Raw genomic sequence first — 12,827 nt, 5'->3', positions numbered from 1 at the left:
AATTGTAACCGTTCTTCAGAATTATCATGTCATCGCCTATGCAAGCTCTTTTGTTTCTTTTATTCCAGTTTTATGATCATCAGTTCCATCAATCAACCCACCATCATCATTTTTTACAGATTTCATCATTGTTTATCTTCACCACAAATTTGTTTGTATAGGTTATTATCAACTGTTACATTATTGCTAATGTAATAATAATTATTTAAGTAAAAGTACATATTTCATCATAACATCTTCAGCTGTATAGTGAAATAATTTCTTATCTGTGCGTTTTTCTTCATCATCAAAATGCCTTGACCATTGCTGTTTTCATTTTTCTCATCTTCATAATCATAATATCCTCCTAATCACCATCTTCATCTGTATCATTATCATGATGTCCTTGTCATGGTCATCCATTGTTTTCATTGTCTTATTTGCTCCTTATTTTCAGCTTGCTCCTTCATTTCTACTCATCATTTTGTACACTTTAAGCTTCTTTTTTTGTTTGTTTGTAAAAAAAAAAATGCAAGCTTTTTGTTTAATGTGTTACTTCGTGGTGATATTATAAGCATATTGAGCATGTTCGTTATTCTTCAACGGTTCGAAGAATGCAATGGAGAATGCGTCAAAGATGGGAAGCATGTAACCTAATGACATTTGTTTGTAGATGTCTGTATGTTCAACTGTCTGTTATATTCACTTTGTGTCAATGTAGTATTTATCCATCTGTGTGCACATAACCCTCAAAGGCAAACTCAACCCAAATCAACAGAATATTATAGTTTGAATAAAATCTAAATCAATAGTATATTGTATTATCAGAAAATATAAAGTTAATCACTGTAATTTAAAATAAAAATTTAGATTTTGACTTTTACAGTTAACTCTTGTTCAACTTTTCATTAGAACAAGTATTTCCTGTTTTTTTGTTCTCTTTTTGTTCTCAATTTGATTTCTAAATCCAGAAACCAATACACTGTAAATGTTTGGGTTGATTTCAGCCTGAAGTGTTTATATATCTGTTTGTTTGATTACGGGTATGATATTTCCCAAAACATTATTCTCTAACATCTTACCATGACAGACTATTTCATCTGTATGAAGTGTGGTAAATTAATTTTACTGCCAGTTATCTAAAAATGCTCATAAAGATGTCAGTGTTGATGAGCTGGATGAAATAGTGGGATATAAGATGTGCACTGAAGCTTGTAATAGATCTTTCCATGAGTTAATTTAGGGGGGAAGGTATACCTTTTTCTGAGTCTGACCTCTCTTTTCTTCTTCATCTCTTTCTTTAGGATTACAACAAATCAAGTACACAAAGTTTAAGTGACACTGGATACTCTTCAGATGGGATCTCGAGCTCTCAAGGAGAAATTACGGGTCAGATCCTGGAAGAAGGAATGAAACTTAATGAAAGAGGTGCTTCCGTCCCCTCGGAAATCACCAAGTTAGAAAGCTCCATGAAACCTCTGTTAGAGTCAAAGACTGCCTCAGACCAGAAGCATAGACCACATTCACTGTCCGTAGGACAGGGCAAGGACTATAATCCTGATGATGATGCAGCAAGGGATGAATCAGAAGATGATCTCAGTTGTAAGCTTCGGCATGATTATGTAGAAGACAGTAGTGAAAGTGGTCTCTCACCATTACCAGTAAGACAGAAGAAGTCACATAAAGATTTAACAGATGAGGAATATATGAGGAGGCAAATCTTGGAAATGAGTGCTGATGAAGAGGAATTAGAAGAATATGGAAACCAGAAAACTAAAAAGCCACATAAAACCAGTGGGGATGTGAGCAAAGAGAGACGACGCCTCTCACAACATTCCAACAGTTTTGAAGATGACACCAAGGCATCTGAGGGTGGGTATAAGGTAAACGAAGAGGAAGATGTTGTAATGGCTGGAGGTCTTCGACGATTTAAGACCATTGAGCTGAATAACACCAACAGCTACAACCGTGACATGGAGCTCAGTACTGAGCATGACTTACGAGAACCAGAGCTTGAGATGGAAAGTTTGACTGGTTCTCCAGAGGAGCGTTCAAAGGGAGAATATTCATCCACCCTACCTGCCACCACTCCCAGCTACACCTCTGGGACATCACCAACATCTGTGTCATCCATGGAGGATGACAGTGACAGTAGCCCTAGTCGTAGGGCACGACTGGAGGAGGCAAAGCAGCAGAGGAAAGCTCGACATCGGTCCCATGGGCCACTCCTGCCTACTATTGAAGATTCATCTGAGGAGGATGAGCTCAGAGAGGAGGAAGAATTACTAAGAGAACAGGAGCAGATGAGAGATCTAGAACAACAAAGGATCCGAAGTACTGCCCGAAAAACTAAAAGGGATAAAGAGGAGCTACGGGCACAGAGACGTAGAGAAAGGTCCAAGACACCCCCCAGTAATCTCTCTCCTATTGAGGATGCATCACCAACGGAGGAACTAAGACAAGCTGCAGAGATGGAGGAGCTTCACAGATCATCGTGTTCTGAATACTCACCTTCTATGGATTCAGAGGCAGAAGGTTTTGAGATGATTGGTGGAAAGCTTTACAAATCAGGAAATGAATTTAATCTTCCAACCTTCACATCACTCTACTCACCAACAGAAAAGACATCAGCAACGTCACCATCTGACAAAACATTAAAAAGTGCAGAGGAGGTCTATGAGGAGATGATGAAGAAAGCACAGCTCATGCAAAGGCAGGGACAACCAATTAATCAACAGAAAGGTGCCTCTCAATCTGAAGGTAAACATCATCTTGAAGCTGGTACTGTCCTAACCCCTGGTTCAAGCCCAACACAAGTTACTGCACCAGTGTCCTTCTCCACAACAGGCAGTGATCCGAGAATTGCAGGAATTCATGCAGCCCAGCATCTATCAAAAGAAACACAAAACAGGATGATGACACAAAGTGCCAAAATTGAAGGCGTTGTTGGAGTTGCCACAACCAAAGCCCAAGTGAGTCAGACTGCCACAACTCGACAGGCAAGTAGCACAGTGGCTGCTGGGAACAGAGGAGGTTCTCAGAGGCCAACACAGGCAACAGCTGAGACTGGATCATCCTCATTGTCCTCCAAAGTGTTTTCCCTTTTCAAAGGGCCCAGCCCCCCAGTCTCCCCCACTAGTTCCCCAGCACAAAGCCCAACACATACGCCATCTGTGCGACCCACAAGTGGAAGTGGCAGGCAACTGCCAACTTTGCCTGGTGGTCCTGCATCAGCCACAGCGTCCCATGGAGCACAGGCACCTCAGAGGGCAATTTCACCACGTCTTGTACGACAGCCGTCCTCTCAAGATTCACCAGTGATGGTAATAACACTGGGTTCTGAAACAACTAGTCCTTCCAAACCACTTACTGTAAATTCTTCCACTTCCCCTTTGTCATCACCAACCCAGGTTAGTTGTAAAACACTGTATAGCTCTCAGCCCCCTTCGACAAGTTCCCCAACATTACCACAAGTTAATCAATCTCAACAGCCTCTGAGACATTCTTCTCAGGTGGCTCAAAATGCTGAAAAGGTAAATGTTGGTATTAACGCTGTGACCACAACTTCCCATAATCGTGGATCAATGGAAAATATATCTCTTTGTAAAATATCAAATATTCCAGGGACTTCATTGGTTGTGGGTCAAGGCCAAACGCATCAAAATACTAATGTTGTGGATTTGAGAGCCCCAATGAGGTCTGCTCCAATTATAATGACAGACCAGGGGATGGACCTAACATCCCTTGCCTCTGATACAAGAAGATACTCATTAGGAACAGAGCAGCCATCTGGTAGACACACAGCAGTGCAACCACTCATTATGAACCTTAATGCACAAGAGCAACCACACATATCCGTATCAACACCCACCACTGTTAGTGTTACAGTTGCAAGTTCAATGTTCATTTCCCAACCTAAGCAACCAGTTGTGTATGGAGATCCTTTGCAAAACCGTGTGGATCTAGGGCAAGGTGTTGGATCAGCTGTTTGTTTAACCCAGAGTAAGCCACAAATTACTGATCCCACCATTCCTAAAATTGATGCCTGCTTAGAAAATCTGGGTCTACAGCAGCAACAATTGCAATTACAGCAGCAGAAGCTCTTACAGCAGCAGCAACTTCTTGAACAGCAACTCCAGCAACACCAACAGCAATCCTCTTTTGCTCGTTACAATTTAGCCAATCAGGTTCAGCCACTGCTGATGAAGAAAGACCTTGTAGTGAGCCAGACCAGTAGTGCCCAGTCTGCCGTGACTGTTAGTGCCATACCTAGAGTATCGCCCCTGGCTCCACCATCAGCATCTGTGTCTCCTGCTTCTAATGTTACTCATGAAATGTATGGAGGAGTTGCCTTAGAGCTAAAAAACAAGCCGACTGTAATGAACCTGTCCACAGGTAAGCCACATGTTATGATGGTGCAACTTGATGAGAGTAACACATCACAAGCTGCCACAGTGACGCAGTTGGTAAAACGGGAGGAACCTCCTCCTCCTCCTCCTCCTCAGGTCTTGGATCTTACTGGACAGATCAAACCAGAGAACCAAGTGGCTTGTTGTGATGTTGTTTACAAATTGCCCTTTGCTGGTTCCTGTACAGGATCATTTACTCAGAAGCCTGCCACAGTGTCCTCAAATAAAATCGCCACCACTGAAACTTCTCATGCTGGTCATCCTCCTGATCCACCCCACTACAGTGTCAGTCAGCAACAACAACAACAACAGCCTCAAGTTACACAAAGCATGACAGAAGAACATAAACCATATCAACCAGCTCTAGCCCCCTCAGGAAGAATACAGCCCTCTATGTCTGATACGAATCTGCCTTTGATGACTGATGCTGGTCACCATCAGAGTAACGTCCATGGGGGACTGGCAGTAGATCTTAGCACTATGAATCAAGCATATGACGGTGGTTACCTTGGCATGGGAGCACAGTATGGTTCTTACACAGACTTACGTCACCAAGGAGATTTTGCAGGCCCTTCATTACCCCTGCGCCGATATGGCTCCATGTCAAATATTAATTCAGACTATACCTACAATTCACGTGATCCATCAGCACCACAAGATGCCAATCTGGCTCAGTATAGTGCAACCACTGCAAGGGAGATCAGTCGCATGTGTGCAGCACTTAATTCTGTAGACCACTTTGGAAGCCGGTATGGAAATAACCCTGAACTGGGACCCTACGGGGCTGGACGAGGTGGACCTTTAGCAAGACTAAATCTACAGCAAAGCTTGGCTTCGATAAGAGCAAATTTACTTTATGGACCAGATGGCAGACCAACAGCAAATGGCCAAACCTTAACAAATTTGATAAATGCAAGACAAGCAAGCATACGCGCCTTGTACCCTGCTGCTATGCGAGGAGGTGATGGCATGATATATTCCACTATAAACACTCCCATTGCCTCTACCTTGCCAATTACGACACAGCCTGCCCCTGTCCTGCGCGCCATGCCTAGAGGAATTTACAGACCGTACCCTGCAGGTGTTACTGCTGTACCCTTGGCTAGTCTTACCAGGTTGCCTCAAGTGACTCCCAGGATGCCTCTGTCCACACAGGGACCATATTCTTACCCTCCTCCAAACCAGTATCCTAATTCAGCCACACTACCGGGAAGTGTGCCTGCAGTAAGCAGCTCACACTTGGAAACTCCAATGTACCTTGGAAAGCCTTTAACAACAGTTACTGCGCAAACCTCCGAAACCATTCCACCAACCCAACCTGCAGCACACATAGGAGCACCCAATATATTAGCACCTGGTACACAAACCACAGTAGATCAGCAAATACACCCCAGTCAACTCAGTTCACAGAGTATTACATCCCTTTCTCAAGCTCAAGGCCAATCTCCAACTGTTCAGCCAGTGCAGACTAAAATGCAGCCACAGCAGTTACCTACTCAGACTGAGCCTTTGTCTTTGACACATACCCAGCCCCAAGTTCAACCCATCAGTGAACCTCAACCATTAGTTCTACCACAAGGCCAGTCACAAACAGCAGCACACAGTACTGGTTTAGCATCAAGTCCTAAACTTTCTCCTCCCATCGATACACAGAAAGGTAAGGAAGATGAGAGACTCAGTCAGCAACAAGAGCATGTGCTGCAGCTAGAGCGAGAGCGTGTTGAACTGGAAAAAATGCGGCAGATGCGCCTACAAGAAGAGCTTGAAAGAGATCGTATGGAGCTTCAGCGTCACAGAGAAAAAGAACAGCTACTTGTCCAGCGTGAGATTCAAGAACTGCAGACAATTAAACAGCAGGTCATACAACAGCAGCAAGCAGAACGTGAAACACAACTCATTATGCAAAGAGAGCAACTGGCCCAGCAGAGAATGCAGCTTGAGCAAATTCAGTCTCTACAGCAGCAGCTCCAGCAGCAACTAGAGGAACAAAAAAGGCAAAAAACTGCAGCAGTTGAGGCAGCAGCGGCTGCTGCCGCAGCTGAGGCTGCTGCTGCATCAGCTGCAGCAGCAGCAGCAGCAACATCTGCCCAGGGTGCTATACAAGGTGTAGTTGTTGGAGGGGGGACCCCTCAAGGGTTCATTATCTGTGATCAGAGTGGTAGAGTTATTCAACAAGATGGACAGAGTGTTCAGTTTTGGCAGGATGGACAAATGGTCCAAGCTATGGTGGCTGCTCGGCCAATTCACAGTTCTGCTTCTGAAATGTCTTTGAGAAGCAGTGAAAAACAATCTGATTCGAAGGTCATGAAAAAGCAGAACTCCATGCCACGGCTCAGGGATGGCACAGAGGAGGACTCTGTGAAAAGAATTACGGACAGCTGTGTGCAAACAGATGATGAAGATGGAGAAGACAGATTCATGAATAGGCGCAGGAGAACAAGGCGTATTGCAGACTGCAGTGTGCAGACAGATGAGGAAGACCAGGCTGAATGGGAACAGCAGCCAGTAAGGCGCAGGAGGTCACGTGTATCCAAGCACTCTGAATCCAGTGGTGAGGCTAAATCTGAGGCATCAAAAGTGGCTTCTGCAAGTATAGCTATTCAGACAACAAGTGATTCATCATGCCAGACAGAGCCAGACCAATTAGGCAGGGTTTCACCTGCAATTCACATCACCATGGCAGAGACTTCAAAAGTTGACCTTTTGCATTACATAGCAGCTCCTGAAAGAACCCACAAAGGAGAGAGTCTTGCCTGCCAGACAGAACCAGAGTCTCATTCTCAGGGCGTGGTCGCCCCTCAGCTGAGTGTCCCTACAACTATCAGTCCCTACTCAACAAGTCTGCACATAGTAGGTTCAAACACATCTGACCCAACATCTCCTAGACTCCAAGGAGTTGCTAAGTTTGAGAGAAGGAAACCAGACCCCCTCGAAATAGGCTATCAGCAGCAACAAAATGAGTCTCCATCTCGCCAGGCTCCCAAATCTCCCCAAGTGTTATATTCTCCTGTATCTCCACTGTCTCCTCATCGTATGTTAGAGACAACTTTTGCCTCCCAAGAGAAGCTTAACAAGGCCCACGTTACCCCACAGCAGAAGGCTTTTACTGCTGAATCGCCCCAACGCCACCAGACTCTACCAAGACCCATAAAAAGTGTGCAGCGCTCTATGTCGGATCCCAAGCCTCTCAGCCCTACGTCAGAAGATCCTGCAAAGAACCGATTCTCTCCATATCATCAGCAGGCTTTGTCTAACAGTCAGGTACGAAATCACAGTTTGTTTAAAGATAATCAATTATTTAAAAATGAATTAAACATGTTTTAGGATAATGTATTCACATTTGATTCAGATTTATTTTGTTCAGTGTTAAAAGGTAGACTGCTTTTTTGAATGGTAAAACTAGCCACTTCATAGTCAATGAGTGAAAATTTAAAATATATACAGTACATATATGCAGGGTGCTTTGTGTTGACAAATCACACAGGATCTGGCACACAGTAAGTGACAGAATGTTCCCATACAAGCAGCTGGTCATGCCAGAAACCACAAAAGCTTTTTCTGCTGTATCGCCTCCCTTACCTCCCTCCTTTATACTCTTTTAATCTCTCTCTCTCTCTCTCTCTTTTCCTCTCTCTCTCTCTCTCTCTCTCTCTCTCTCTCTCTCTCTCTCACACACACACACACACACACACACACACAATCTGATTTCATGTCTTCTATATCTGGTAAACCCCAAAGTGTTGCCACGGGGATGCACAGTGTAGAGGAATCCTGGTGCTTCTTTGCTGTCTTCTTGATTGTTAGCAGCTGGTCAAAGTAAATTAGCTGACGTTGCTCTGCACTTAGACTAAAATTAGTTTGAGAAGATGGTTATTACGCTTCTATACCTCTAATGCTTAGTCTTAGCATTAAATGCATGATTCTCTTGTGGATATTTAACAAAATCACCATGGATCTACCCAACACAACTATGTTGTAAGTTTTATGCAAAATGTCTTTTTAAATTGTGTTTTTATTCATTGTTTTTGAATGTTCTTACCTGCATGTTCCAAAATATTAATGTAAAGTGAAAAAAGACCACAAACTGTGGATGCCTGATCAAAGGAGAAAATTATCATATTTGAGAAGATACTGCAAACTGAAATGAAATCAAAAGGCAAATGCTTCATTTTGCTCTTGTGTTCATCGCAATTAAAAAAAAGTTTTACCATTTTATGCTGATGTTGATATTTACTGAGCTGTTCAAAAACATTACGCTCGGTATTTTATTTTGAACAGAAATCATGACATTGACAAATTTAGATATGAATAAAAAATGCCTTTTTGTTAAATTTTTTAAGACGTATTTGACTGATGCTTCACTTATCATAGGAACAGTTTGGAGATTACTGTTAAAATAAGAAACACGATTACTGTAGCCTTAAGTGCCGACATTGTATTATGTGTGAATGGTGCTTTCTACGACTAAACATTTTACTTGACATGAAATGAGAAATGTCACTTAGTGACTTCAGTAGAACAACATTTTAGTCAATATAATGAAATTGCACTATTGTTGCTAACACAAATGTAGAGTTCAATTAATGGCCAGGAATCTGATAACATATTTAGCTGAATAGATATTCACTTTGGTTTAGCACTGAAGACATGTGCAGACCCTCTGTGAGTGCCTAGCGTAGAGTAATGAGTTTAATTTACATAAACATATTCTGTTTAAAGCTCAATGTTTGCTGATGTGTCTCTGTCTCTACTAGCAGATGGCCTCCCTGCAGCAGCAACAGAACTCTCTGATGAGGAAAGTAAAGAGGACTCTCCCCAGCCCCCCTCCAGAGGAAGCTCCACTCCCCATTGTCACTCCAGCACAAATGTACAGCTCTCCTGGAATGCACCAAAGGGTCCTTCCAAGACCAGCCCAGGGAGTCACCAAGGCTGGTCTGTTGAGTGAGCTAAAAGCTGTGGAACAAGAGTCGTCAAAGCTCCGTAAGCAGCAAGCCGAACTGGAGGAAGAAGAAAAAGAGATTGATGCCAAGCTGCGTTATTTGGAGCTAGGCATCACACAGCGAAAGGAGACAATGGTGAAGGAGAGGGAGAGAAGAGAGTTGGCTTACCTGCGATGTATGGGTGATGCCCGAGATTACATGTCAGATAGTGAGCTCAATAACCTCCGGATGGCAGCTGCCACTGGAACTTTTGATGCGAACGGTTTGCTTACAAGGCCCAGTACTGCACCACTGAGTCAGTTTTCTAATGACCTAAATCCAACCCCGCAGTATCCCTCAACTTCATCTTATATGTCGTATCCATACCCTCAAAGTCAGCCATCAACACAGCAGCCAGGTCCTGCTTATCAACAGATAGGTTTCCAACCTCCTCAGTACCCTTCTTCTTCTGCACCACAGCCAGGAACGTTCCAGCCCCATCCCCCACCAGGCCCGGGCTACCAAAACCAGGGAACCTATTCATCTCGCATTTACTCCCAGTCCTCCTATCAGACAGATATTGGCATGCAGCAGCATGGTCATCAAGGCTTCCATTCACCTGCTCAGCCTATGCCAGGACAGACCCTTCCTTACCCCAGCCACAGTTCTTACCAACCTGCCCTCTCCTACCAGCCCCAGGCAGAAATCCTCACAGTCCATCAAAGACCAAGGCAAACTTCTTTGGCTGATCTTGAACAAAAACTCCCCACCAACTATGAGGTCATCAGCAACCCAGCAGTGTCAGTGGCAACATCAGCTCCAGATGCCAACTTCGGTTCACCCTATGGTAATGCATATGGACCATACCGTGCCCCCGAGCCTGGCCTGACTCACTCTGTGGACAGCCCAACGTCTACTTATGCTTCAGATGGTCTCTACACTTCTAACTTGGAGCAGAATATTCCTAGAAACTATGTGATGATTGATGACATCAGTGAGTTGACTAAAGACAACACTAGCCAACCCACTGATGCCCTTGGTCACCCTGTTGGAGGACGATATCGCAGTGAGAATGGTCCTGCACGTGGCAGTGCCTACGGTAGGCCTGAAGATGAGCCTGTTGATGCCTATGGCAGACCTACAGGCTCAGCAGGTTACCAGACCACTGTGGACAGTCGCACAAGCACCACTGTGAGTGGAAGTTCTTCTTATTACTATGATGACTATAAACAAACATCACGGAGCAGCTCTGGTAGTCACAAACTCACACCCAAGAATCTTGCCCCCGCCGTAGTCTCCTCTAAACGTAGTAAGCACAGGAAGCAGGGAATGGAGCAGAAGATTTCAAAATTCTCCCCCATTGAGGAAGCCCGGGATGTGGAGTCTGACCTTGCATCTTACACAATGACAACATCAACAGGGGGATCTTGCACAGTTGTGTCCAGATCCAAGAAGCTTCAGGATGATGTCACCTATGGGATAAAGAAAAATGCGTATGACCAGCAGAAATATTATGGCACTAGTCGTGAGGGTCTTGAGGAAGAGGACCGCATGTACAGTTCTGGTAGGTCAAGGTCAACAGGATATGGTATGGACAAGATTTCCTCTAGAGATGCATCAGGTCACCGGAGTAAATCGTATGAAAGAGACGCCATGGAACGGTCTCAGAGGACCAGCCGCAGTGGACGGCCTCCCATGCGCAGTCAGAATTCAGAAGAGGAGAGCCCACTGAGTCCTGTTGGGAAGCCTGTAGGTATGGGAAGAAGCTCAGGCATATCAGAGGCCCATGACGTGAGAAATCAGTACGGCTCCAGCCATTCACTGCCAGACGTGCAGGACCACCACAAGAAAGACTTACCCAGAAGTCATGTCTACAAACCAGATGACCCTTATCTTGTAGATGACATGCACTGTGCTGTTTCTGACAGTGAAGGTAACTGGTGCTGAATTATTTGTTCTGTACTTTGTTCCTCACACCTTAAAGTGTGCTGAAAAGACTGCATGCCACTTGTGGAAAAGACCGCCTTTATTTTGTTTGTGTTGTCTTTTTTTAGGGAGTATTCCCATACATGAAGCCAAAGTTGTACATTTGTTTTGCATGCATCACTGTTGAGAGTGAGTGGAGAAGGGATCACTTCTTTTTTTTATTCTTTTTGTTCTGTTGGATTCCCCACAAATCTGCATGAAATGTGGAGCGTGTTTTCTTAATTATTTTGCATGGCATCCATCTGCATGCTATATCGCTGACAATATAAACCCAACCGACTGATAATGTTTGTATTGGTTTTTAAAAAAGCCTATCATTTGGGCCAAGAGGAGACTGACTGGTTTGAGAAGCCTCGGGAAGCCCGTTCTGATCGCTCAAGACACCATGGAAGTGGGGGTCACTCATCCACAGGTAGACGCAGTAAACACACCTACCATGATTATGATGAGCCTCCAGAGGAATACGCTCCACAGGATGAATACAACCAACAACGTCCTTCCTCCACATCACGGGACCATCGTCACCATGGCAGCAGCTCAGGCAGACACAGCTCTTCTCGTCACTCTGCAGAAGACCCTAGGGCGTCACGTTCTTCCAGGACCCATCCCAAAGACCCATCTGGCCGCTCTGAGGGCAGAGGCTCATCGTCTACACAGAGAAGAAGTGCTTCAGACTCCCGTTCTGCCCAGGGAAGTCCTCGGAACTCAGGAGACTTCTCTCGTGACACAGCCTCTGGACATCATCATGGCACTGGGGGAAGGGGCCAGAGACCACAAGGGGATCGTGCAACCTCCAGAAGACAGGATCCATCTGCAGTAGGTCCTAAACCTCAGCAACAGCAGCCCCCACAAGGTCATTCTGGGCAACAGCGGTCCAGTGGACATGGCCAGCCTGGGAGACATCCAGGCTCTGAAACTATTGATGGTTCCCAACAAGGCCAGCAACAGCATCCACAAACTGCACAGCTGCAGCAGCAGCAGCAGCAGCTGCAGCAGCAGCAGCAGCAACCGCAGCAGCAACAGCAGCAGCAGCAACCACTGCAGCACAACCAGACCCCTCAGAGCAGCCACTCCATGACAGCTACAGCAGGAGCTGGACCAGCACAGCAGCAGCCAAAATCTGGTCAAGGCCCACCACAGGGACGCCAGCCAGGTGCAGGGTCTGCTGCTGGGCAGCCACCAACACCGGTAAATAGACCAAAACCTGGTTTTACTTGTCCTATATGCAGTAGATATTATTTTTGCCATTGTTTAAGTATTTTTCCGAAGCCTGGTGACAATCAGTATGTCAGTTCTAGCCTTTAAACGCATTTAAATGCACACTAAACCTACTGGAAAACAAGATTTACACTAAACTTTGCCCTAACACAATGTTTGTCTTGAATTTCTGGCAGGCAAAAATGGATGCCACACCTGCAGCAGCTGCACCAAGCATGAAACCTACAACAGGAATCCCAACAGCACCTCAGCCAACCAAAATAGCCACACCCCCTCTAACAGGCATTGGTAAACCCAAGTTCAACTATTAACCAAG

The 12,827-nt window shown here is 44.9% G+C and overlaps 1 protein-coding gene across 3 annotated transcripts in view; it reads left to right on the top strand.

Annotated features, from left to right (window-relative positions):
• Positions 1–12,827, top strand: part of bsnb (bassoon (presynaptic cytomatrix protein) b) — a 63,094-nt gene that overhangs the window by 44,698 nt on the left and 5,569 nt on the right. For 2 of the 3 annotated variants that reach the window (XM_047582441.1, XM_047582439.1), the window contains exons 5-8: positions 1,284–7,649; positions 9,143–11,240; positions 11,604–12,481; positions 12,688–12,799. In XM_047582441.1, the coding sequence (XP_047438397.1) occupies positions 1,284–7,649; positions 9,143–11,240; positions 11,604–12,481; positions 12,688–12,799 (9,454 nt within the window). The remainder of the gene's footprint in view (positions 1–1,283; positions 7,650–9,142; positions 11,241–11,603; positions 12,482–12,687; positions 12,800–12,827) is intronic. The other variant, XM_047582440.1, reaches the window with a different exon arrangement.

Source organism: Mugil cephalus, chromosome 4 (genome assembly GCF_022458985.1).
Source record: "Mugil cephalus isolate CIBA_MC_2020 chromosome 4, CIBA_Mcephalus_1.1, whole genome shotgun sequence".
Lineage (NCBI taxonomy): Eukaryota > Metazoa > Chordata > Actinopteri > Mugiliformes > Mugilidae > Mugil > Mugil cephalus.
This window is presented reverse-complemented; position numbering and strand designations above follow the sequence as displayed.